Source organism: Taeniopygia guttata, chromosome 3, assembly GCF_048771995.1.
Source record: "Taeniopygia guttata chromosome 3, bTaeGut7.mat, whole genome shotgun sequence".
Classification (NCBI taxonomy): domain Eukaryota; kingdom Metazoa; phylum Chordata; class Aves; order Passeriformes; family Estrildidae; genus Taeniopygia; species Taeniopygia guttata.
The window spans coordinates 6,531,463-6,558,285 of NC_133027.1; the positions used below are offsets into that span (position 1 = coordinate 6,531,463).

General features: G+C 38.5%; 1 protein-coding gene across 8 annotated transcripts in view; it reads left to right on the top strand.

The window, feature by feature from the left end:
• Positions 1-26,823, top strand: part of CD2AP (CD2 associated protein) — a 132,734-nt gene that overhangs the window by 93,583 nt on the left and 12,328 nt on the right. For all 8 annotated transcript variants that reach the window (XM_072926303.1, XM_072926302.1, XM_030269957.4 and 5 more), the window contains 10 exons: positions 536-689; positions 4,228-4,328; positions 8,339-8,459; positions 10,830-11,014; positions 14,390-14,498; positions 17,172-17,263; positions 18,788-18,892; positions 21,236-21,272; positions 21,620-21,682; positions 24,975-25,134. In XM_072926303.1, the coding sequence (XP_072782404.1) occupies positions 536-689; positions 4,228-4,328; positions 8,339-8,459; positions 10,830-11,014; positions 14,390-14,498; positions 17,172-17,263; positions 18,788-18,892; positions 21,236-21,272; positions 21,620-21,682; positions 24,975-25,134 (1,127 nt within the window). The remainder of the gene's footprint in view (positions 1-535; positions 690-4,227; positions 4,329-8,338; positions 8,460-10,829; positions 11,015-14,389; positions 14,499-17,171; positions 17,264-18,787; positions 18,893-21,235; positions 21,273-21,619; positions 21,683-24,974; positions 25,135-26,823) is intronic.

Genomic DNA, 26,823 nt, shown 5'->3' on the forward strand with positions numbered 1-26,823 from the left:
CTTGCTCCCACTCTGTTTCTTGGAGCTCACTTTCTTTTCTGCTCACATCTTTCAGCAGTGCAATTGCATCTCTCATCTGTAAACACCTTGGAGTTTTCTGGGGCAGAGATGATCACCTAATACACTTTTATGTATGAAAATATTTTAGTACCACACCCTAAGGTCTGTCACTAATATTTATATTCTTAAAAATGTTTTCAAATACAATCTGTTACATGAGTGTGGTAATATGAGACTTCTGGGTTCAAAACTCCTTTTCTGAGATTTACAGTAGATGGCTAAAATGCTGCCACAGTTTGTAATTTTTCTCAGGACATTACCTGTTTACTAACACAATTTTATGGAAAGGTCAAATTTATTACAGTCTTGGGTATGTTTAGTTGTAGAATGAAGGCCATGATTTTTGAGAATAATATGTCATTATATCCCAAAGGGTAAGTACCTGAAATGTTTTAGTCTAAGGCGCGCTGTTTAAAACCACTGACTTCTTGGGTGATTTAAGTGGCCTCTGAGTCTTTTAAATCTCTTGTTTCAGGAAGTTAAGAAGGATGTAGAGCCCAAGGATGATGCTGTGCCACTCAGGAGGGAGAAATCTGGCAATGTAGCCAGCCTTGTGCAGCGTATGAGCAGCTATGGGCTTCCAGCAGGAGGATTTCAGCCTCATCCCCCATCCAAAGGCTTCAAGAAGAGTACGTGGTCTTTCCAATTCCTTCAGTTGCACATGCTGCTGACGTGTATTTTCAAAATAAACATGAATTATTTAATGCATTACTTAGTTTTAGGGTTATGTGGAAAACTAGAAACATAGGAGGAAAAACTGATTCAAAGACAAATTTTGCTCCTGTATGTATGGACAGAAAGCTTAAATGTAGCTTTTAACACCAGTTATAGGGATGACTTTTCCTGTGAACAGGATTTAGACTTATTCCAGATGTCAGAGAGCTCTGTAACTTCATGTGAGCTCTCTTTGTATTGTCAGGTACCTGAGTGGAGAGCTTGCAGGCCTGTTCATGATAATCAAAAGTTTTCCTGTGGTCATTTTAAAAGAAAAGTTGAAACATGAAAACATCATTTTGGTACAAATTCAGGGCTTTGACAAGGAAGCACTGTGTAGTTCAGATTCTTCCAGATAAGCTCGCTTCTGGTGTGAAATAAGGTGGAGTTTGTGATGTTAACAAAAAATAGTAATTTTCCTTTTGTTCTAATGAACAGGATGGCAGGAGTGTAGCACTGGTGCTTCTGTAGCTGTGATTTCTTTGTTATAATGCCAGTTTTTATATCAAGGTGACTAAAGCCTAGAGAAGAAAGCTTACCATTCCCTGCAGCCAGCAAATGGGCTTGTGATTTGTATTTGGTCATACCAATCTCTTGTAAGATATTGCTTTAAATTACTCTGGCTTCCTCTGTCTTAAAAGATTTTGAAGGTATTTATGATTTAAGCTTGCTTTTAAAAAAAGAGTTCAGAACTTACTGGTTCTGGCATGTTTATGCTTTGAGGTTTTGCCTATATTCCACTAGTTATTGTTCAAAACCCTGAAACACCACCACCACCACCTTTACAAATTTTTTGAGACTTTGTTCCAGGAAACAAAGGATTTAAAATCACTTTTTAGTGATTCTGATGTGTGTGCATGTTGGCAAAAGCATGTAGGTGCCTGTTGGGTGTTTACACAGCAGACTTTGGAAAAATCCAACCTGAAAGATTAATGTTGTTCCTAGACAAATACAGTCAGGCTCTGAAAGAGAAACAATGTGATCATATGGGTCCTTCCACCTGGACACTGTAGGATTCTGTGAACATGATCTGATATCAGTTCAGCTGTCAGCTATTGTTCTGGTCACCCTAACCCTGGAATGTTCCCATGTTTTCCTTGTCACATCCTCATGCTGGTGGCTGTGGCCAGGGTAGAAGGTACAGCTTGGTCTCAAACTCTGCAAGGCTCTGGCTGCTCTCATCCTTCTGGAGAAAATGGTGTTCAAGCACTTCCCTTTAGGCACACAGCTGTTTACCTGCTGCAGTGACAGTCTCTGCATTTCCATTTCACTTGCTGTTCCCTTTTTTCTGGAAGACTGTTTGAACAGCTCCTGCAGATCCTGTTTGCTCTGTGCCTGGGCAATCACTTGCTTTCTAGAGCTTAGTTGTCTATGTGTTTCTGGTTGTTCACTTGCTAAAATGAGGTTTACCATGTTAAAAACAAAGTTAAGTTTCTTTCATGCAGCTCTCCCTGAATTCAGGTGTTTTTGTGTCAGGTGGGTGGTAAGCTGCAGGCAGAATTCCTATCAGTTAGATGTCTGCCTGTGTTCAGCAGAAAGAAAATACAGAAGGTGTGCTAGGTAACAGCAACAAAGAGCTAAATTTGTTTTACCCTGTACAAAACAAACAAAACCTGAAGCCAGACAAGTTGTTTTGGAAAGGGACAGAATTGCCTGCAGGCTGCCAGCCCAGCAGTCCTACAGCAGCACGTGTAGCTGGAGTTCTGTTCTCTGAGAGGACAGGTTCCCTTCCTAGGTTATTCTAGGGATGTTCAGAAGTGGGAGGCAGTACTTCCTAAATTGTGTCACTGGAAACAGACCTCAGATGAGAGGGAGGTTTCTGGATGTGAAATGCATCCATGGATTCCCCCCCCTCCCCCCCCCATTTAGATATAATTACACTATGAAAATGAAGACTGAGATCAGCTTTATGCCAAATGGCAGTGACTTTTTTATTTGCCTTTTTTTGGTATCAGTTAATCTCCTACAAAGCAGAAGCCTTGAAAGCGCTGCAGGAGGCAGTAAAGGCTATTGAAACATTTATTGCAATTACTCTGAACTGAACAATCCCTCTGGGCTTGTGCATGAGTTCCAGTGGAGGTAAAAGCAGGGTATATTATGTGGGCAATTATGTGTTACTAGAAATAACCCATAAAGCTTCATATTTCTGGTTTATTTGTTTCTTGCACAGATCATATAGCAGCATGTAGAAAATTCTTGATTTGCTGAGCTCCCTCTCTGAGAAATTTTAGGTGCTGAATATTACTCCAATGCCTGGCCTATATGTACTGAGGATGCTGGGTGTGTTTTCTAAATGCCTTGCTCTGGACTTTGAACAGTGCTGTAAAAAGACAAGGATCAGTCTTGGAGACGGTATCTGTGTTTTGAAATGTTTTTACACAGCTAATCTTAATTGCTGAAGCTTGAGTGTGGAAGGAGTACAAAGTATAAGAGAGAGAGCATGGAAATCACACAGCTCCTGTAAGCTTAGGCTTTACCACTTCAATCTTTTGATTGATATTTTCATTTAAACTGTGGCAGATTGTTTTTGAGGAGGATAAGAGAGCATGCATGGGTCATAACTCAAGATGATAATTGTCTTCAAAAGCATGCTGGCTGCTCTGTTGTGGAAAAGGTCTGAAGGCATGGCCTCCTGTGTAAAGGAAAAGTGCATAAACTGTCTGGGTTCAGCAGCAGCAGCGCTCCAGGATATGTGCAGAGTAATTAGGCAGTGTGGGTTCACACCACTGTGGCTGCAGGGCTTGAGTTCTCAGAAGCCACTTCAATGCTCTTCCCTCCCAGGATGTCATTTTGCCTTTTTAATGTCTGCAGCACTTTAATGATATGGGGCAAACAGCTAAAAACTGCACTTGGTTTTAATCTTGCCTTTGTCAAAGACTGCTAATTGACAGTATGAATTGCTAGATGCCATATGGGCACTGAGAAAAGGTAGGGTTTTTTTTTTAATTCACAGATAAAAATGAGTTCAGGTTTTGAAATATGAGCCCAGCAAGTGTTAGCATTACCTCAGAGCTGTGTTTAGCAAGGTCCTTGTGAGAGGCTAGAAAGTCTGTAAGCTCTCCAAGGTGGTGCGTAACAGAAGTTGTTCCTGCCTTCAGGATTACTTAAGGATTGGAGGCTCAAACTTGCACATTTTCTTCCAAGTGGGTACTAACTGGCAGTGATTGACATTATTGCAAATGTTGGTTGGGAAATAGCTTGAGAAATCACTATAGTGGGGATTTACCTGACATGCTTGTGTAGCATGCTTTTTATAGCAGGTTGGTAATTGGTATAGTGTTCATTTATCAAAACCACGGCTCCCTAGCCTAAGGTGATCCAATCAAACCACAAAATCAGGATCAAAAGCTACATAACTTTTTGGGATGGTTTCTGGGTCTTCAGGAGCAGAGTCTAGGAAAGACGAGTTCTCCTTTACAAGTGTTCTTACTTTTGGTGTTTCCCTTGAATCAGGGTCCAAGAAGCGGCAGTGCAAAGTGCTCTTTGAGTACATCCCGCAGAATGAGGATGAGCTGGAACTCAAGCTGGGGGATGTGATTGACATCATTGATGAGGTAAGCTGTTCCACAGAACTGGCCATTCATGTGCTGAGAATCAAACCACTTTTTTGGATGATTATCTGTGTTGCTAGCATTTTGGGAAAATAGCACATAGTAAGTAGTATTTTTACAGATAAAGTTAATAATTCTGTAGATTTTTTTTCTCTCAGGATCTAATACTAAACAATGAATGCTAGCTGTTTAGAAGAAATTGTTATCTGTTACACAGATTCATTTTTTGAAAGGGTTTTGCTGTTCTTTGGTCCTGTTTGTGTGATCCTTGGCTTTAGGACACTTGGCGTAAAACTTTTGGGCCACTTTCTTTAGGCTGATGTACTCCAAATTGGTATAGGTAAAAAATGTTATTTGACTTGATTTGACAATTGTAAACTCATTGAGTTGAAATGGTGTTTTCTTATATTTTCTTACCCATGTGCTTCCTTGGTATCTGTTCCATTCAATGCAGTGGTGGGAAGCTTGTATGTGTCAGAGGAGTGTCTCTTCCAAATGTGAAATATGTCAGTGAAGCTGTGGAAAAGATCAGAGTGATTGTGGAATGAATCTTTTTAGAACTCAGTTGAAAACCTCTGCACAGCAGGCTCTGACCTTCACTGGTGCCATCTCTGCCTCCCTGTGGCTCTGAGGAAGGAGAGTGAAGCTTTTTTTCTAGCTGTGTGTTGGTGGTGGTGCTTTTTAAGTAGCTTTATGAGACTGTATTTTCCTGTGCATGACTCTCTTTGGAAGAGAGTGCTAACCTGACAGTTGGCAGGAAGGAGACTTCCATTTTCCTAGCACAGAAAAAACTGTGCCCTTACATGCATTTGCACTAATACAAAATTTAATATCTGAGAGTAGACAGAGCAAGTGACTTGCAAAACCTGCTCACTAAACTCAGTTTCATAAATACCTTTGTGTGTGGGTGTTTTTAGAGGAGTGTTCCTGGGTAACCTCAGCAGTTTAATTTGTGGATGGTGCCTGCACTGGCAGTTGTGACTGGATGATCCAGTGTAAGCATTCATGAGAGAGCACGTGCAGTATGTCTTGTGGGAATGGCACTTTTGCTTGCACGTGTCAGCAGCTGGAATTAATTTCAGAGAGGTGTGTGGTGTCATGTACCAGAGGTGGCCAAGTAGCCAAACAGAATAAAAAGATCAGAGCATTTCCTCATCCGGTTTCTTAAGGAAGTGTGGATTATATTTTATTAATATTTTTGTTTTGTAAGTTGCCATGTGTATTCCTGTTTTAATGATTTGAAAATATGTTTTTGTACTACCCAGTCTTTGCTACTTCTTTGACAAATTTTTAGGGAAATGCCACCTGATAGAAAAATAGTGCAGCTTACTATGATCACAGAGCTGTTTGCACTCTGTTTTCATTGCAATGTGGAAGAGACCTGACAGGTGTACACTGCATCAGTCTGCTTCATGAAACTAGTCCCATGTACTGATGGGACCAGAAATGTAAAAAATTATAAAAAATACTCTCCACTGGTTGTGCAATATGCTGGGATAACTTGTCTTAGGTAATTTGTCCTCACTACTGTGAGATAGTTTGCTTCTGTTTATATGTAAAAGGTGTTGTTTCTGTACATGGAGATCACTTGTAACTGTTACTTCAAGGAAAAATTGTTTGCTCACCTCTTTCTATGGGGAAAATAAGGTAAAATCAGCTCTGTGAGGGGATTGGCTCTATCAGTTGCTTGAGAATAATTCAGTACTTAGCCCTTGAGTGGTTTTTGTAAATTAAGTTGATATAAATGACACCACTGATCATTAAATTAAAGGTGAAGGCAAATGTGTTCAAAAATTTAATTGTTGATATTGAAGAGAGCAGAAGTAACTTTTGGGAAGAAAATTGTGCTATGTACTGGCTGAATTCACAGGGCTTTTTGTTTATAGAATGTCACATGGGTTTTACACATAAAGAACATGCACAGAGTGCACATGGTGACTGTGTCATTGCTCTAAAACTTATGTTTCTCCTTTATCTTCCCCTCTCGCCTGTCAGGAGCAGCATTAAATAGCAGATTTATTTTTGTAGTATTATAGTTTTAGTATTTACATGCTGCTTTTTCAAGCAAAATAAAATATCATATAACATCATTAGGGAAGTTTTTTGTAAAAAAAAATACAGCAGATTGCTAAAGCTGCTTATTTCAGCCTTCTTCACCATTTTTTCTTTGGAAGTCTGAGTTTTTCATACAAATAAATCAGTGGGATTCACACTAAAAAAAAAAAAATTTGGTGTGTGTACCAGAGCTGTACCTCCCTCTTGTGGAAATTGGATCATATGATGATAATATTTTGTAATGGAAGAAAAGGGTTATGAAATTGTCATCTGTGTTGTTGCTGCTAACAGATGTGCAGATGTTCTCCACCAAAGCCTGGTAACTACTTTAGCCTGTGTCTTAACATTGATGAAAGAAACCTTTTCTGGCCATATGGTTTGTGTGTAGTCAAGGATTTATATAAAGGCAGTATGGTGAGGAGGCTGAAGTGAGTGTGCCCAAGAAATTTTGGGTTTGTTCCTGAGTGCCTCTGACTTGGCATCGCTTTGCTGTAAAGTGCTTTGCTGACCACATCTCTTGGCAGAAGAATAAATGGATGCTCAAGTAATGTTTTGTATTGTAACCATTAAAAGTCCCTTTTTCATGGCTCCTGAGTAAGCAGTGTGGGTGAGTCAAAGCATTTGTATTTTAGTTTTCTGTTATGTGTTCCATAAAACCTGAGGTGCCAGAGCCTGGGCAGCACTTGCCAGTAATCTGTGCTTAAAATTTGTTTCAGAGGACTAGACTCTTGAGTTTGAACCATCCACAACAAAGCTGTATTTTCACACCAGGATGCCTTTAAAAACAACAGTGCTCTTTTCATTGCCTGTGTCTGCAGCTGCCAGGTTCTCCTTGGGCTCTGCTTGCCTGGAGGTGGACTGGCATTTAAAAACTGTGCCTGTGTGTCAGGCATAGTGACCTAAAAAGCCAGGCTAAAAAAAGATAATGCAAACAGCTGCTGCTTGGTTTGTTTTTCCTTTTCCTCTTGCTTTCCTTTCTTAAAAACAGCTTTCCAGTCTCAAAACAGGGCAACCTAAATAAAAGAATCTGAAAATTTATCTTCATTATAGTTTTGAACAATTGCTCATTAGGTAAAGAAACTGAATTTAAGACATTTTGAAAACTGTTCATAAATTCAAAGAGCACAATTCTTAGTTCTTTCGCATAATTTTATCCCATCACCTCTTCCTGCCCTGCCTTTTATTATTCTGCTTTAGCCCATGTGGGCTATTCCTGGTAAACTTTCCAATGTATTGCTGGCCTTAGGACTGCTGTGTGCCACCTCAGAACCCTTGTGGAGTTGGCGAGGTTGGTCAGCTGTGATGGGCAGGTCCCTGCCCCTGTGGTGCCTGTAGGACCAGGCTGTGCTGTTCAGCCTCCTGCTAGATGGAGTGGGTAGTTTAGTTTTCCGTATCTCTGATATGGAAAAAGTCCTTAAGGACTTTTCTCTGTTCTACCCAACATTATCTGTAGAAATTTTATCTTTGAAACTTGTCTTTTGATCAAAATTGTGTGAAGCTGCCTTGTGGATATGAGGCCAGTCGGAGAGCAGGACTGGTGGAAACTGGACAAGACAGAGGAAAAGAAAGATGGACAGCAAGAACACATAAGATTTTCCATGGACACACAGACTCAAAGTTTCTTCTGTATTTCATAAATAGTTTAATATTTATTTATTGTATTAAATGTGCAGTGCCTCTTATTCTGTCTTGAGAAAGTTGATGAACATTTTGCTGCTTTTCAGGATGAACTGGAATGGGGCTAATCTCCTGTTAGGATCATTGCTGTAGTGATGAAATTAACACTAAATTATTTTCTTCCTCTTCTTTTTGGCTAATGCTTCTACATGTTTGGTAGGTTTCTTTATAAAGAAATCGTGATAATTTGAACATTCCCCAAAGTTGGTTGTAGAGTTGGTATGGAATTGATAGGAGTTTCCTTTTACTCCATTGGTAATATGCAAAACATTTCTATACAGGTAGAAGAAGGATGGTGGAGTGGAACACTGAATGGCAAGGCAGGAATGTTTCCTTCAAACTTTGTGAAAGAATTGGAATCAACGGATGATGGAGAAACACAGGATGCTCTGGATGACACAGGTAGTGTTCTGTTTGTTGCAAGCTCTTAGCAAAGTGATTTTTGATTTCTGGTATAATTTGGAGTGTTATGGTTAAAGTACAACAAAGTTGTAAAGAATTCAATCTTCCTGAGAATGATTTTCCAATTTCTTTCCAGAAAGTGTTAAAGCTGAGTATGAAGATACCTGTCTGCTCCCACCTTCACTCATAATAAAATTGCAAAGTCTTAATCTTGCAAATGTGTGTTATACACTTTATCACTTGAAATTTTTATAATTTTCAAAGTTGATATTTTTTAGACTTGGATATAACATTATTCTTTTGTTTAGTAGTTTTTTTCAGTCTTATTCTCACAGACATGAGCTTTCTAAAACAGAAAATTCAAGTGTTTAACCAAGTCAATCAAGTGTGGAGAGCCTCAACTTAAAATGAGTCCAGGGAAGGAGACCCTGGTTCTTAGGCCTTAGATTATGTTTAATCTAGCAATAAGATATTTTTAAGTCAGGATTTACATTTGGCTGTCCTTTTCTGGCCATGACTATATAGCAGGGGCAGAAGCAGATGCTCTGTGGCTGAACCGTAGCTGGGTGGTGCCAGGAAGGTTTGTGCTTTACAGGCAATTACTCAATTCTCTTGCAAATGCACTTTAGAAACATTTCAGTCAATGAAGATCAGTTTGAAGGGGATGTGGTATGATATTGCTGAAACAGGAATGTTTTTTGGGAACATCATAGCAGGAGTTAATTGATTTTTAAAAGATAGTGGTGTAACATTGGAGAAAAACCTTTTTTTTTTTTTTTTTTTTTTTTTTAAACCTTGTGGTATTGTGCACCCTCATTTGCATGGTGTCCAGTACTAATTGCTTCAAACAAGGGCTTGCTCAGACATAGGGAAGAGGTTGGCTTGGGATTTTTTTTTTTTTTTTGAAATTGTGGAAATCACAGTAGCATAAAATAAGTTTGACTTGAGCAGTCCCAAATAGCTCAGTGGCTGTTCCCTTGGAGATCAAGTTCCCTGAGTTTAGTGGGGTCTGGTGCAGTGAATTTACAAATGGGTATGTGTTGATCTTAATTCCTGAATAATGAGATCAGTGACACCGCACAGTAATTTGAAGTAATTGTATTTTCTGTCGGTACCTAACAAGCTGGTGTGTTCAGCACCTCATCCCCCGGGGGTTATATTTAGCATTCAGTACTTTCACAGTCAGGGTCTTCAGTATTTTCTGGTTCCCTCCTCACTCTTGGGAAACAGTAACTTCCTCTTTCACTCACCTGTGGTGATTCAAAGGTGCAGCCTGGACTTTGCCCACCAACGGGATGTTTAGCTGCTCTGTGGGATATCTGAGGGGGATATAACTAAATAAAGAGTATCTGGGTAGACAAAAGGTGAGCAACTGAAGTCAAGAGTAACTTAGCTTCACGGTGCCATCAAAATATCTTAAACTTATGATAGAAGGAAGAGGCTTTAATCTTTATTGCAGTTCACAGGCCTGCATGTGCTGAAAAGAACTTGAAAAGAGCTTGACCCAAAGGCTGAAAGATGTGGAGGCTGTTTGGTTTATAAAAGCTGTCTGTTTTCACATGAGTGTCTCCTGGATTTCTGCATGCAAAAAAGTGCTTGCCTGTGTATACGTATTTGTGGGCTTTAACAGATGTAACCATAATTTAAAAACTTTAAAAAAGTTGCAAAGCTCTTAGCAAAAAATTTAAGTTATTCTCTGAAATACGTTTCCGGGAAGTGGATAAATACTGTCCCTTAAAACTGAAATATTAGAAAAATTGTAAATAGTTGAATTATCCAGCAGTGATTAATTTCCAGCAATTATATCTGATTTGAATGCTTGGAGTATTTTGGGCAGTGGGAAAATGTCACTTTGGTTCCTTGGGAGGCATCACTCTGCCACTGAAATACACTCTGTGTTTTCCTGTGACAATTGAAACATGTTTGGATTCATTATGGACCTTCATTGATTATTGCTTTCTGTGGCTGAGGCTGTTCAAATGAGAAGCTTTTAAGTGTTGGACTAAAATGCCATTTTCAGAGAGTGCATAAGCAACGTTTCATAAAACTAATGGAAAAAGAAAACAATGATGTTAACAGGCTGTGGAGCCTGAGTGCTAATTGAAATAGCAAAAATATTAGTCTAAAAAAATTAGAGATGTTGACTTAGTTGCCAGAGTAATCAGGACAAAACTAGTGTGATTTAAGTTGGTCTCACATTAAATATAAAATGAGAACAAATATGAGGTGTTACAGCTACAGTGGTGTTCCTAGAAAAGCTTCTTATCAGGAGCAGTGCACAAAGTTGTGCTGCTTCCACTTTTTTCCCAGAGGAGCAAATAAATATTTTCAGCTTTTCAAATAGCTTTCCCTTTCTTATTTTATTTTCAGAGCCTGTTTTCAATAGTCCTACCTCACCTGTGACCTCTCCAGGAAATGGGAGTGAACCTGCATTGGGACCAGCACAGCCAAAGAAAATCCGAGGTGTTGGGTTTGGAGATATCTTTAAGGAAGGCTCAGTGAAACTTAAAACAAGATTATCCAGTAATGAATCAGAAGATAAAAAGCAAGATAAGGTTTGTAATGGTACATATTGTTCTTTTGAGATTTCCTGTAAAAGTAATTTAGGAGATGTGGAGTCTGACCATTACCCTCTCATAGGGCTCTTGCCTATAAAACAAAACAAATCCCTTGAATATGTTCCACAGTAAGTTGTATTTAACATCGATTCCAAAAAGTCTATTCAAATGTCTTGGTATTTAAACCATTAGAGACTGAAACCCGAGCTGATACATAAATTGTCTTTTCAGAGCCATGTGGTGAAATACACAGTGGCATCTCAAACACATCTGCAGTGTGAGACCTCTTGTAGTTCACCTTGTAACAGACTTTATGTATAGTCTGGGAGAAGATTGTCTACCAATGCAAGTTGAACTTGTCTTTTAAAACAAGGAATATTTTTGGCATTTCTTTGTGTTTTGGCTTATTTGGGTTTTTTCCTCAAGTTTTGGCAGATGTTGAGACTGCTGTTCTAGGTGTCAACTGCCCTTACCTTCGGTGAGTGCTGCCAAGATTGATAAATTACTGGTTGTGTAAGGCTGTAAGCCTGAGAAAAGCAGTTCTAGGATTTTGCATTTTCTTTTCCCCATTTTTTCATGATTGAGTGGGAAAAGGAGCACTTTTATTCTTTGTTGTTTGAATTTTATTTTGATCTGAACTCGAGTGCTCTTACCCCTTGGATGCTCAGCAGCGATGCTCAGTCCTTTAACTTGAACTTTCTATTCCAAGAGCTTATATATGGGTTTTCAGCTCTTGGTAAATTAAAGGCAGCTGAGATAGTCCAGAGATTCAATTTTGACTCAGGTGATCAAGAAAGCTTTTAAAGCCTTTGGCAATTCAATTTTTGTTTGTGGGTTATGGTCATTAATGCTGTTCTGGTGAATGATTTGTTTTCCTCTGCCATGGTAATAATTGTAATGGTGTAGGGCAAAAAGTGAGGCGAGTCCCTGGTAGGAGGGAGGATCAGAGGCTTCCTTGAATGTGTTCTCCCTCAACAGCAGTGCTCAGGGCAGTGGCATGGTGTGTGTAGTGTTTGTTTCTGGTCTGGTCAGAGCATCAGATGATTTGAAAAAGTTGCAAGTGTGTTGTCTTCTGTTTAAAGCTTGGGGAATGTTTCTTCCTAAAGAAGGTGTTGTTTAGAAATAAAGGTCTGTGGCAAACCTTACTGCAGCCTTTCAATATATAGATGGATATATAGATGGAGAGAGACTTTTCACTGAGGTTTGTCATGAGAGGACAAGGGGCAGTGGCTTAAATTAAAACAGGGGAGACTTAGGAAGAAAAGAGGGGAGATGAGGAAGATGTTCTTCATGGTGAGGGAGGTGGGGTGCTGGAACAGGTTGTCCACACAAGTTATGGTTACCATGTCTTTGGAATTGTCCAAGGCCAGACTGGATGGGGTGCTGAGCAGCCTGGTTGTGTGGGAGGTGTCTGTGCTCATGGCAAGGAGCTGGATTTGGATGGTTATTGAAGGTCCCTTCCAGCTCATTCCTTTCCATGATTCTGTGAAGTCACATGGATTCTCCTCATTCCTTCCCTTTGTCCTTTGATGTGGCAGTCTGTGATCACTACATGTTCCTGTGAATGCTGTTAGAGTAGGTTTTCAGGACCTAGCTTCCAGTTTGCTTTCTTGTCATGAGATTGATCATTCGAAAGGGTGCTTCCCTACTGTCTACCTTGTCGTTTGGGAATATAAAACGCCTTTCCAAACTTGTGCAATTAATACGAAGTCTGCTCAGACCTTTTGAACTGTTCTATTTGACTTTATATATGCAATAAAATATGCTGGTGCTGTGCAGTTTTGGTTGGCCTGTCTGGAAAGGTCTTGTAGATAATTCTCATCAAGAGAGGAAATGAAGTGAGAAAACAGTTTTGCATAGCTTAATGTCAGAGAAATAAACAATTTATTTTAGCACTGAATATTACACTTACACTTGTTGCCAAAGTCATCCCAAAGGTGGACAGACCTACAGAGCAGCATGGAGAGCCCAAGGGAGATAATTCTCATGAAGCTCTTGTAAAAATAGATGGCTTCCTTAGATTTGTGCTTAACTTGCTTTGGGGTTAGCTGATGAAATGCTCTGAGAGCAGTCAGTCTTTTAAGACAGTAAAAAAAAAAAAAAAAAAAGAAAGCTGTGTAGAGAGGGCTCTTTTCCCTTGGAAAATTCAGACTGTTCAGCACAGGAAGGCTGAGTGAGCACTGATGGATCTGAAGGGCCCAAGAGTGTATATGCTGCTGCAGGAGATCATTCCAGCACTCCCAGCATCCTGCCTGGGCTCAGGCTATTTATACCCTGTCTGCCTAAACTTCCTCTCTTATTCCTAATTGCATCTTATGTTGGAAGGGTAAAAGGCAGAGCACTATTTCCATGTTGGAGGTGTTTAATCTCAGAGGAGGGTTATTTTAGTGCTTCCTTCATATACCATTCTAGGGAGTTAAATTGCATAGGTCCTGCAGCAACATCCCAAGTAACCTTGGCTTCCTCTATGGTATGTCAGAGGCACCAAACACCAGCCTACAGGCATTGTCTGGCTCTAAGGAGATTAAATCCAGTTTCTGTGACAGTAGAAGATCTGCAAAGTTGAACTGTAGATGGAAATGAGCACAGCAACTAAAGGTGGTGGGATTTTTCATATCAGTAATGCTGTTAGGGCTGCTCAGGTAAGTACTGACTGTAAGAGCATATTCTGTGTTTGTAGCTCTTTGGGTGTGAAAAAGTGGATGCAGCTGAAGCTGTCGAATCTGCCTGGCAGCTCAGTAAATGTCTGAGGGGATAGTGAAATATTCTGTAATTTATTTTGGTTAGATGTTAACTTGGAAACTTGTGGCAATGCCTCTTTATTTTTTCATTTAGGAGAAGTCTCTAGTGACACTTGAACTGTTCTGTACAAATTGCTGAGAGTGAAAGGAAGCTGGGACAGGTTTTCATGTTCTCTTTCATTTGTCTGAGTAGTTAAAAACTGCTTGTCTGAGGTGCTGTGTGGCTGCTGAATATCCGTGCCTTATTCCAGTGCAAAGTAAACATGGCCAGTGAGTTACTCTGAGCAGAGCTGTTAAATAACTACTTCTGTATGTGCTGGATGAGGAAATATTCAGGCTAATGGGAGAGTAACACCTGGAACTGCTGAAATACAGTTGCTAAGGTGTATTTGGCCATATCCTGAGATCAGCTTCCAGTTTCAAAGCTGTGCTCTGTCTTTAATCAGTAGACAAACTCTAATTGCAGTGTCTGTAATGAAGTAAATACAGTAAGCTAAGTACTTAGTAGGAAAAATCATTGAATCTCTTGGAGATGGTTATTTTCATCATCTCTGGCAATGAAAAATTCAGTGTGTTCTGTAGCCTAATAAAATGCAATTTTTGTTAACAAAGTTCTTGTCCCTTAATACAGCCATTACCTAACCATCCCCCTGGAACAAAGTTAATTCATTTTCCCAGTACAACAAAAACTGAAAACACACCTGAAGTAATAAAACCAGAAGCTGAAAGTAAACCAAAAGGTAAGGCTGATGGATATTTACATCTGTTACATGGTAGTCCTTTCTTATGAACTATTTGGTTATCATTTTTTTTTTTTGGTGTTAAAATCTAAAACATTGGCATATACTGAAGTTTTGTATAATATTCTCTACCTTCGAGGAGTTATGCAAGTGCAAAAGGTCTAAAGTAATTTTTGCTTACATTTCTTTAGAAAAATTATCAGAAACATTTTGTAGGATTGTCTCCCAGAACAAAATAAGGCTGGGATAGGAACTTCTATTGCAACAGTCATTTTGCATTAATCTTCTGTTGACACATTGTTTATGTTCTGCCTGGTTTGATTCTGATGGGATGCTGGAGTCCTATTTCCATGGAACAGTCTCCCAGCACAATTTCTGTCTCCAAGTTACACAAGTTCCTTTGTAGGCTCAGGATTTTCTGTGGAGGTGGCAGCACACACCAAAAAGATGGTGTTTACGTTGTGTTGAGTTCTGTTCCCTTCATAATCCAGTTCCATTGTGGCTGTTAATACTGTTTTTTTTTTTTTTTTTTAATTTTTCTTTTTTATCTCTTAAGAATTTGACTTCATTTAGCTGCCAAATTGCATAGTTTTATCAAGAGAGATATTTTTAAGTCAGCCCAAAACATCTTGTGGGAGTGCCAACCCTATATGAAAAATTAACTTTGATTATGTGATGTAGAGTAGACTGCTCATTTCCCCAGTTCCAGAGCAGGCATTTTGTCAAGTTCTGTATTGTAATTTTAAGTATATTTTTGTTTCATGTGGAGGTACCTTATTTAGTGTGTTTATTTTCTATGGAATGCATAATTTACAGAAATAAGAAAACTGTGACATCTTGCTTTAAACCATTCCAGTGCTCTAAGAAGCAGCAAGACAATGTACAGCCCTGAGCATTGTGAAGTTTGACTTGTCTAAAAGTTTGCTTAAAAATTAACTCAACTCTGCCTAAAAAAAACTCCCAACATTTAGTGCTGGACACCCAAAACATTCAGTATTTAGGTGCTTTAATAGTTTCAAGTGCATCTCATGCTAAAGCATGGAAGTTGGTCCAGTCTTGTAGCCATGCAGAGTCTCTTTCCCAGAGAAACAAATATATCAGAGACGAACTTAAATATGACAGTAATAGAAGCTGTAGGAGAACATCAGTAGGTAATGCCTATAGACACCAGATAAGAACATCTTAAAACTTAAGAAGACAGCTTGTTTTTCTTCCTTAGTGTTTTATTTAAACATAGACTATAGTGTAGTCTGTGTGTCTCATCCTCAGTTTTGAGAGACCAGATTTTAAAATAAACTGTTCATCTGTTAGCAGATAAACACAGATCTCTGAAATGTTTAGGCTAGGTTGGCTTATTTTGCCGTGAGGTTCTTCTGGTTTTGTAAGCTTGTTTTGGCCTCTGGTGCAAGTATATAAAAATATTTTCTTTAAAAGGTAAAATAATCACACTTCAACCCCTCTTTCCCCCAAGGGAAATTGTATTGTTAGGATACAATATCTATATATATTATCTCTTTAAGCTTGGATACTTTGGCATTTTAACATAATGGTTATTACTCATTTTTATTTGTGAATACAGTTAGTGTGTTTTTAAACTAAAGATGTGTAGCTTGATTAAACAAAATACAACAACAGCAAAAAGGTTTGACTGCAACTGATTTATTCTCTTGCCACCCAGCAAAATCTGTCATTAAGAATTGCAGATGATTCTGTGATGGTGTGCTGCTCTAACTGGAGGGTAAAGCAGCTGCTCATTGTGGTGTCAAACACCTGATAGGCTGTGGCAGCACCTAAAGAGTCCTTTTTGTTTGCTTCCTCTTTCTTAGTGTCAGATAATACCTTTTTATCTGCTAAATTGTTTTAAATGTGCTGGGGTTAAAAAGTCTGTGTTTATGTGTTTTGACCTTTCTCATGGTTCTTTTTTTGACAGTGTGGGAAAGGAAAACAAATCCTCTTGCTTTTTCAGTTATTACCACAATTTAAATGGTTTAGTTTTGAACTGTACTGAACGGAAATAAAATAATTATTCTTTCTGCTTTTGCAGAAGAGGCTGTGGCCGAGTTGATGGCTCAGATGAGCTCTGGTTTCAGGTGCTTAGCCAAGGAATGCCTTTGCTTCAGTTACTTGGTTTCACTGCACAATTTCTGAAGTCTGCTGCCTGGAATTTCTGTAGTTGTACATGCTAACAAAGGATGTCACTTGAAAACAGCTGCCTGTATTTAATTAGGATTGCAAATTTGAAATTTAAATAAATTTTGAGAAAATACACAAGAACTCTAATAAGCTTGAAATCATTTTTGTGTAAAGTAGCTCAAAATTGAACATATAAATGCTGTTGGGGGGTAGATGGGCTGTTACAGTTTTAACTGTTACACTTTTAATCCCTCTTTTCTCCCTCTGAAATCAGAGGGCTTGAATTAAGTTGTTCTTGTTAAAAAATTGTTTTGGGGCTTATACTTTTAACTTCTCAAAGACCTTTTTCCTTTGCTCAATAAATATAATAATCTTATTTTTCCTGTGATTTGAAAATTCATAAAGCAGTTTCAGGTGTCCTGTCTAGAAGGAAGGTGTGATTATATTGTGAATTTCTCAGCTCTCAGGCAGCATAAGTGAGCTGTTACAATGAATGTTACTACCCATGGTATCCAGATTAATTGTGGTCCTCTGTTCCAGCCAAGGAATATTGCAGGACAATATTTTCCTATGATGGCTCAAATGATGAACTTAGCTTTAAAGAAGGCGAGATCATTCAAATAATCAGTAAGGTAAGAAAGCTTGGTCTTCTCTGACCGTATGTATGGCTTTGGTCAGTTTTGTACAGGGAGGTCGTGTATGAATTGAGAAGCAGGAGGGTCTGTTGGAGTAGATATTCCTGTAGACTGATTTCTCTCATGGGAGAGTCAGCTCTTTGCTTCTGCACCTGATGGAGATACAGATGACTTCAAAGATTGTTCCAGAGTGGGAGGTTATCTTGGGGTCCTCGATGGCCAGTGGGATCAGTGTACACTCAGTACCAAATGGCTTTCAGTGAGGAAATGGGAAAAGCTTTGCAAATAGCCCCTTTACCTTCAGAAACAGTTCTTCTTCCCTGGGGATTCAGAATAACCAGACAGAAATTAATGATATTTCTGTCTGTAAGAGAAACATGGTTATTTATTTGAATGTTCTTATTTGTGTTGAATTCTGAAAGCAGCTTTTTTATAGATAATTTTGATGCAGAAATGGCTCTAAACAGAAAATAAACCTACCCATAATGAATTTCCCTGCACTATTCTGTAGTCTTTTGTTAGTTTATATGCTTGGCTGTATTAAGAAATAATGACTTTACTAAAAAAGTGGAAAGTTTCATCTTCAACTTTCACTCAGTTGCAGAAGAAGACTTAACACACTTTTCTGTATTAAGTAATTGATTTTATGAGCATCACTGATCATAAGTACAGTGGAAAAGAGTACTTACAGAAGTCCCTTTTGTAAACACAGCAACCCTTGCCCCATCTCCACTCAGTTTTTTGCCTCTCTGTCTTTTTAAACCAATTTATCCCAAGCACACACTGGTCCAAAGGGAAGCTAAGAAGAGTTGTCCAGACTGAGTGGCATCCCTGCCCATGGCAGGAGGTTTGAAACTGGGTGATCTTTCAGGTCCCATCCAACACAAACCATTGTAGGTTTCTGTGATTTTTTTTTGGATCTGAGGCACAGAGGAAAGCTGTTACTTATGCTGGTAAAGTACTTTCTGTTATGGACAAAGGCCTTGATCTGGTAACATCACGTAATGGAGTTCTCTGCCACTGAATTAATTATCCAATGCTGTATTTTCTTTTCACATAGTATGGTTATTTTTTCTGTCAGGTGGTATATTTTTCTGCTTCTTCACCTTTTTCAGACCGGTGGAGCTGATCCATCACATCAGAATCACTTTTATTTAGTAGAATTGTGTGTCATGCCAATAACATTGAAGTATTTACTGAATAACTTGCTGGTCAAGGAAGCTGAGAAGATCTAATGTTGTTTTAGGTCTTAACTGGGTTTATGTACTTTCCTTCCCTTTGCAGATCTTATCCTTACACCCTTATCTTATATGATGTAATATAATTTCATCCTGCATTTTAGAAAGCAAACAAAAACTGACCAAACCTGATCTGGTCTATAGCTGTTTCTCCTTGGTAAATTAGGCAATTTCAGACAAACAATTACTTTGTTGTGAGTAAAAGGGAAAAAGCTGTTGTGTAACTGTATCTGTTCTGGGGAAGAGGTAAATACTGGTTGTAGTGACCTCTTATTTATTTTAGGACACTGGAGAGCCGGGCTGGTGGAGAGGAGAGCTCAATGGTAAAGAAGGAGTCTTCCCAGATAACTTTGCTGTTCAAATACAAGAGTCTGATAAAGACTTCCCTGTAAGTTCTTACACCTTATATATTGTTTAATATCACAAAAAACTATTGATGAAAATGCAGAGAATAAAAGAGGTCACAGCACATTATGCTGCTTAAAATATTACAGTTGTGGCAGTTTAAACTTTATCTTGACCTAGTTGTATAAAAGAACAAAGATGAAAATGTTAATCTTTGTGTTTAACTTGTCCATAAATACTAAAGTGAGGCATGTATTTTGAGAGTAACTCTAATTAATGAGGATGATCAGGTCATTTAGAAAAGGCTGTAGTTCTGATAGCATGGTATTGCATGTTACTGATTACTGAATTAAACCCTTACTGTTTAGGAATGAGAAGCTGTAGATATATTTTTCCATCTCAAGTCCTTAAGTAACTGTAATTACAAAATTACCTCTGGGTCTGACTGGGATTTTTGTGCACCAAAACTTGCAGTAGGCTGTAGTATGTGAAAGATATTTTTTGGGTGGGATTTAGAAATATTTTTTCACCATCTCGTGTGCTAACTTGTAGAAATTAATGTGTTCATGTGGTATTCAATGATCTTATAATTTTGATCCTTATACAATTTTTTTTTTTTTTTGTTGAGATTAGTATGATGTTTTGGTTCTGTCACATTTGTGTAGCGAAGATGGTTGTGTTAATTCCCAAATGTACATCACTCCATTCCCCAGCTGGAATGGATTCAGCTCCAGATCAGGAGTTTAATGTTAGTTTATCATTTGTCCTGATTTGCCTCACATACGCAGAAACCTACCTACCCCCAGTCAGAATTTTCTTTACAGATGGATTCTCAACTGTGCAAGGGCAGCATAAATGCCATAAAATACAAGAAGACAGGGCAGGTAGGGTTGCTGTTTCACAGTACAGAGTTGTTTCCTACAGGGGAGGAGGAAAAACCCATTCTTTTACCCTAAACAGCATTTCCCTGCTTTGATCCTTTATTCTGCTTTGTGTGCAGTGTCTCAGCACAGGGATTCACCTTGCACTGAGCAGCTTTCAGGTTCAGGGCATTGGATGGCTGGTGATCATAATCAGCTATTTGATACTGACTTCATGAAAACACAGAGCAGCACTGTATAATGGCAAGTTGATGCTGAGCTCTGTTTAACTGTTTTTGGTATAGGCAGCAATGCTGCACAGCTGGATAATGTAGTTACTTCTTTGGGAAGAAAGAAAATAGAATCTTGTTACTTGGGTGCACTCGTTTTTGTGTCCTCTGAAACCAGAGAAAGAAATTGAATATGGGGTCTCCTGCTTGCTTAATTACATTTCACATGTTAGAATAAAATCTTGTTGCATGAAAAAGAGCTTATTCAATAGCTGTAGGGGCACAGAAGTGAAATCCATCCATAGCAGCTATTTTCAAAATACCCACTGCAGGGTGTTTTTGGAGGGGTTGTGTTAGACAGAGCCTGTATGGTTTCAGCAGTACCTGTGTGAAGAACAAGTGATTTTGTAGGCTTTTGTATCATTTTATCAGGGAATCTTGTCCTTAGTACAACCAGAAAGGCCACCTTCTAAAGCAATTTAATGAATCACATTCCGAGGGTGAGTGGTTGAGATCTCACCTGAGAGGTGCCAGTCTCCTTTCAGCAGGAGAGACATTCAACTTCAGGTATATCAAAAAGTGATGAATGGCTGTTTCAAATATTAATTTCAATGTACAAACTGTTGCATTGTGGTATTTTGTACATTTTTCATGACTTGCATAGTTTGTCCAGCTTTCCTACTTAAATATAATGGTAAGGAAGCTCAGATCCATGTTTTTCATGTAACTGCAGTCTTTGAGACAAATCCTGCCAGCATCTATTAGTTTTTTCTTACTCTTTTAATTTAAAATTCAATTAATTGAAGCCATTCCTCTGATGCTTAATTTAGAAATCTGTTTTTAGTGAAAGTGGACATTTTTGGTTCAAAAAATTACATGGTTACTCTTTTAAACTGGCATAGTACTAACTAAGATTGAGTATTACATATTGAAATGAAATTCAGTGTGATCAGAGCAATTCTTTGGGCTACAGAAGATGAAATTGTTAGATTTTAGGGGTTTTTTTCCTCTGTTTATGCACATTGCTGAAGCACTGATTTCCTTTGAACAGACCTGAATTTTGTTCCTGAATTTTTGTAACTGGTTGTCTGGGAGATACCAGAAGAGTTGTTCCAGGTCTTTGTGTTTCCTGTCTGAATTGATTACCTCCTTTGTGAAATACTTTGAAATCAGCTGGTAAACAAGCTCCACGTTACAGTATGCAAAACAAAACATAAATGAGGCTGTCTTGGATACAGAGACTATCTACTTGCTTGTTTGTTTGACTTTGGTTTTTTTCCCCTCTTAATTTTGCAGAAGCCAAAGAAACCTCCACCTCCAGTTAAAAGTCCAGGTATGTAGTGCATGTCTGGTGGTCTGAGAAAATACTAAATTGCAGAAGCAGTGCATGACTTCAGAAGAAAATTTAGAAGTAGCTTTTTATTTCCTAGTAATGCAGCCATAGTCACACTTTGAGGTTACTTTTAATACTTTATATATTTTGCTGCTACTGTGTATTTTTGAAGTTCTGATGGAGCCTACTTTGGAAACATTTTAACAATGGCTCAAGTGAGTGTTTATAAATGGTGTTACACTCCTTGCAAAAGAGAAGACACAACTTGGTGTGAGTCTTCTTTTTAGTTAGTGACCAAAATAATTAAAGCTCTTTGAAAAATGTCTATGGTTTGCATTTGCATTCAGCTGCAAGACCTGAATTGCCAGCTGGAGAGAAGAAATTCCTTTCTTCGAGGCCTGAAGAAAAAGGTAAGGAGTTTTCTTCATGGTGACTTGGCTGCTCTGGCAATAAGCTCTATGTTGAGGAGCCAGCATACAAACTCCCTTGATACCATCTACTGAAGTTGTCATGTCTGTGATGTTAGAGAAATGTCTTTGGAATGGTTAGAGCAACTACTAAACTCTGTTAAAGTGTTTATTTCTTGTTATTGCATGACATTCTGTAGATTGGTTTTTGTATTGCACAGTAACATAGTTACTGTTAAGTTAATGAAGGTGTAGTTCTGTAACAGTGGCTGCAGTTTTGAGCAGCAGTGGTAAGTTATTAGAAAGGCAAAGGTTAACTGCTGCAAAAATCAGTCTGGTCAAAAGTATTTTGAAAGAGCTACATAGAACAGGTACAAGACTCCATAGATAGATGCTACAGTCTCAGAAGTAGAGATTTCTTATCCTGTTAATTCTTGCTATATTCCATATTTTCAACATCCATTGAATTTGGAGACATTTACTGCTTTATTCTTAAAATTTAAAGGACACCTTTTCCTAGAGGCAAAGCTACTGTTGTCGCCCAGACAGATTCTAAAAGGCTTCTTTCCACGTTTGAAAAACTTGCCAAGTGAAAATGTTTGATTGTGTTTAAAAGTGAGAAGCTTAAACAAATGTGTTGGTTGGGCCTTGCAGAAGAAATCCTGATGTTCTTGCAGCTTAACCAAATTACAAAACCACTCTGTCCTGTGAATGGAGAACTGTGGCTGACCAGCATTTCTACCAGTGAGGCTGCTGATGGGTTTCTTGGCTTCCTTGGGCAGTTTTTATTACCCCCACTTTAACAAGGAACCTTCTCAGGTATTGAATATGAAAAACACTTGTTAAAGTCAGTTCTGTTTGTTCTGTATGTGAGCAAACAAGTTATTTTTATTTGTTGGAGCAGTATCTTCAGGAGTGAATTGAGATCAACTGTATGATTCCAGAAATGTTGATCTCCTGCCTCTTTTTAAATACTTCTAAACTGAAGCAAGTTTAAATTTAAACTGGTTCTGTTTGGACTATAGTGTTAATCTTTGCATAGTTGAGCTCGACTGTTCATGGAGGAATATAGGAAAAAATACTGAATGACACCATTCAAAACACATAGGAATGTGAAATCTACAAAATTATGTAAGGTAGAGAGGTGTTCTTTACTGAGCTACAGTAAATGAAGGAGGAAAAATTTGTTAGGGATTAAGTTGCAGATCAGGTCATAAGAATTACTTTTTTAGATAGCACTAATGTTTTACTGGAAGATATGCCCATTTATCAGTGCAGTTGTACTTGTGGAAAAATAGCCCTGTTAATACTAGTAATTGGACCCATTAAATATGAAATTGTTCTGTAACGAGTTTTCAGGGAAAAAAAAATTGAGCAGCTCTAATCAGAAGCTATCAAACCATGTCATTTTTTATGCCTATTGGGAGACTAATCTGTCTTTAATTGCATCAAAAATTGATCAAAAATTAGAGTTTCTCTGAGTATTCCTGTATTTATAGTGAAGGACACTTAGTGGTGTCATGTAGAAATTTTTTTCTAGTGTAAATGTCTTCAGATTTGTATCTTTTATTTCCATTACTAAACTATTCATTTTTAGCCAACACTCTTTTTCATTGAGGAGCAAAATCCAAAAAAGACATGTCATTTTGTCCAGCAGAAATGCCCAGTTTCTGTGCTCATGGTGAACCTTGACCTTTGGTATTAACTTATTCCACTTAGCTATAGACATTTTTATATTCAGATTTTGAGTGGGAGTTTTAGAAGGGAGAACTGACAGATGAGAGTTCAGGAGTAGGGTTTGATGACAGCATTTTTTCCTGCCCTGTTTATGAACTCTCTTATTTTTAAAAGCAGAAGGGATAATTCTCAACTTGTGCTCAGCATAACTTCAACGAAGCTGATTGATCTGCAGTTAGCACTGGCTGGTGTTGGGTGTTTGAAACTGGCAGTGTTGTGTATTGGGTGGGGAGGCAGCAGTGGCTGGTGCTGCTTTGCACAGGGCAGGCAGCCCCACCGTGTGGCAAATCCTTCCACCGCTTTAGCATCCTGTGCTGCTTCTCTGTGCTGAGAGGGGCTGCAGGGAGCTGGCAGCCAGTTTGTTTTTGCTCATTTCTCCTCCTCGAGTTCAAGTGTCCCGAAGCAGGAAGACAATTCTGCCCCTGAGCAATGCTTTTGACAGAAGTGTCTCTAGGATCTGTTTGCTTCCCAATACTCCTGTGAAAGAACATTGGCTTCTTCCTGATTTGGGGTTGGAGGGGTGCACAGTGGCTGCAGGACTTGTCCAGAGGAAATCAGTCCTAGGCCTGGCAGTTCAGGCACTTTGCTGGCTTGGAACTGAAGCAAATAGCCAGCCCTGCTCCCAGATCCATAGCATATATAAACATTTTAAACCAGATCAATATTTGGTTAAAAGCAAATTGCAGAAGGGGAGGATGGAAAGAATCAAAGCTGAAGGTCACTCTCTCCATCCCAGTTTACTGATTTACTGCCCTATAAGGGCAGTAACTATAAAAAAAACTGTAACTCCTTGCTGCAAACTAACAATTATTTTTTAGAATAATCAGTACTTTATGTATTCTGAACTGTAGCATGGTTTTACAGGAGAAGTAAATGTTTGCTCTGGCTATCCAGCAGGGTAGAGTTAGGACACATGGGTTGAAAGCTATTCAACTATTGCTTGTAAAGCAGCTTGAATTTTTCAGTGTCCTGTATGTTGTATGTCAGGTCCTCTGAACAAGATTCAGTTAGGTCATGCAGTCATTGAACAAATCAATACAACTTTTTTTTTTATTATTATCCGTACCTAATTTCTATCTCTTTGTAGAAAGGTAGACTTTAGATAAAATAAATTCAGCTATTCAGATAAAATTTTATTTCTCTCCTCCCCTTCTTCTGTAGATAAGTTATGCTGCTTTTGTGTGTAAGAAGTCTAGTTACAACAAAATAAAAACCCCTACCTCTTTAAAAGAAAATCAAATGAATTTATAGAAAAGACAATGCAGTACAAAGATTTTTGGTTCTTAGCTGTTATTTGCAGTGCAATAATGTGAATCCATAATTTATTACTACTGTTTCATGTCAGTAGGAAAATTTATCTTACTCTTAAGATAAATCTTTTTGAGCTCAGGTAAGTAGTTTGTGTGTTTTGATAAGGTGTCATTTAAGACACTTGCATGTATATTTTTCATTTTGATCTTCAGAGAAGGCATTTCTGAGAGCAGCTGCTTTCTAATTGATCAGCAGTGTAAGAATTCTAGACAACGTGGGGTTTTTAAAATGTGACTTTCTTTTTCAGATGAAAAAGGAGCTTTGGATCAGAAGCCTTTGAAGCCACAAGCTCCTCAAGTACCACCCAAGAAGCCTATTCCTCCAAGCAAGACCAACAGCCTACTGAGAGCAGGGCTCCTGCCCCCAAAACGTCCAGAGAAACCTAGTTTGCCATCATCTGCATCCAAGTCAGTATGACTGAAACTTCAGGCACCAAGTGTATTCATTTTGATTTGTTCTTTGATCTTCCCTCATGGATGAGTTGGGAAAAAATATGTGCTTTAAGGGTGAAGAGGATGTAAGGATAAGTTTTGCTTTATACCTACCATTGTCTGAGTTCTCCAAGTCCTTTATCAATGTGAACTTAGGCCTTTGAAATCCTTAGAGACATTAAATTAATCTCAGAGACAGCATTAGAGCATAACTGACCATGGGGGAGATGAAATTGCTCATCTGATGGCTGTTGTAGCTACAATAATAGAGTGGAGTAGAAGAATGTGGGCATGGGCCTTGAGAATTATTACTGTGTTGAAAAAACCTTGAAAATTTGAGCTGCCTCAGTGTTCAAGGCCTGAGCACTTTGTGTAGGGTAAGACAGATGGAAAGGAAGAACTGAGCAGAGGTACCTGTGCTAAAGGTACTCACTGTGGCTCATGTCGGCTCCTGGGGAAGGAAGCACTTACTACAGAACCACATTCACATTCTCTACTCTTGAGCCTTCTCACTTGAGATAAATAGTGGGTAGATAGATACAAGTACTTCTTCTAGATCCACTTAATTTTTTTTTCTTCATGAGTTTGAAACTTTCACTGAAACTTATTTTGCATCCATACAGTCTCCCACACATGGGAGACACACATTTTCCTTTCTCTCTCCATTGCAGCATTTGCTAGCCCCTTCCCCAGAAGTGTAAGCCAGCACCTGATGGGTAACTCTCCCTTTGGTATGTTCAGTTGGCTTGAAAGAGCCATGAGGAAGTGAGGTTGGCCTTGTACAAAGAAAGCAGATAGCTGCTACATCAAAGAGCTTGTATCTTAAATAACTTTTCAGTATAGAATTGTGTTATGCTCACTTGGTATTTTGGAGGCTTTCTCAAGTAAAGATTACATTTTTAAAACCACAAGTGATACTCTTTTCCAGCTTAGAAAATAATTATTGCTCTAAAGGGATGCACATGTGCAGTTAAATAGAGGTCTGTAGTAAACTGTGGGCCTTTAATAATTGAAACCTTTAAATCTTAGAGATATTTAAATGTCTGAATATTTTTAACATTGATTTAGGAAGACCAGGCTGCTGTCTCTTTTTCTACTGCAGTAAAATTTACAGGCTTTGGGAGGTGAATTAATGAAAGGAGCACAGTTTATATATGGCATGTACAAGCCAAGCAGGTGATCAGGCCTGATCAGCATGGGTTTGTGATGGCAAGAATTGTAAATGAAAATGTTTCCTATTCTTTTTTATTTTTTTGGGGGTTGCACTACTTTGGATTGTTTCATTGTTGTTCTTGGTGGGTTTTTTGTCCGTGAATGATGCAAGCAGATATGGTAGGAATGCATGGCAGAACAAAAGCTACAAGGTAGTTTTTTCCATATCCAGCAAGAAATAACTTGTCAGCCCTTTTTCCTGTACAGGAAGAGATTTCTTTAATGTCAAGGAGTCAGTTTCTGAATTATTTCAAGAGATATTAGTGAAAATGTTATTCAGCTCACCTGTCATTTGAATATTTTGGATTGAAATGCCAAAGTGTGTCCTAGAGTAAAAGTTCTGGATTATTTTCACATGGGTTTTGGCACATCTGACAGCTCTGCAAGAGATGGAGCAGAAAAATTGGTTTTCATAGGAGTAGAATTGATCTCTAGAATTTTGATCTCTTGATT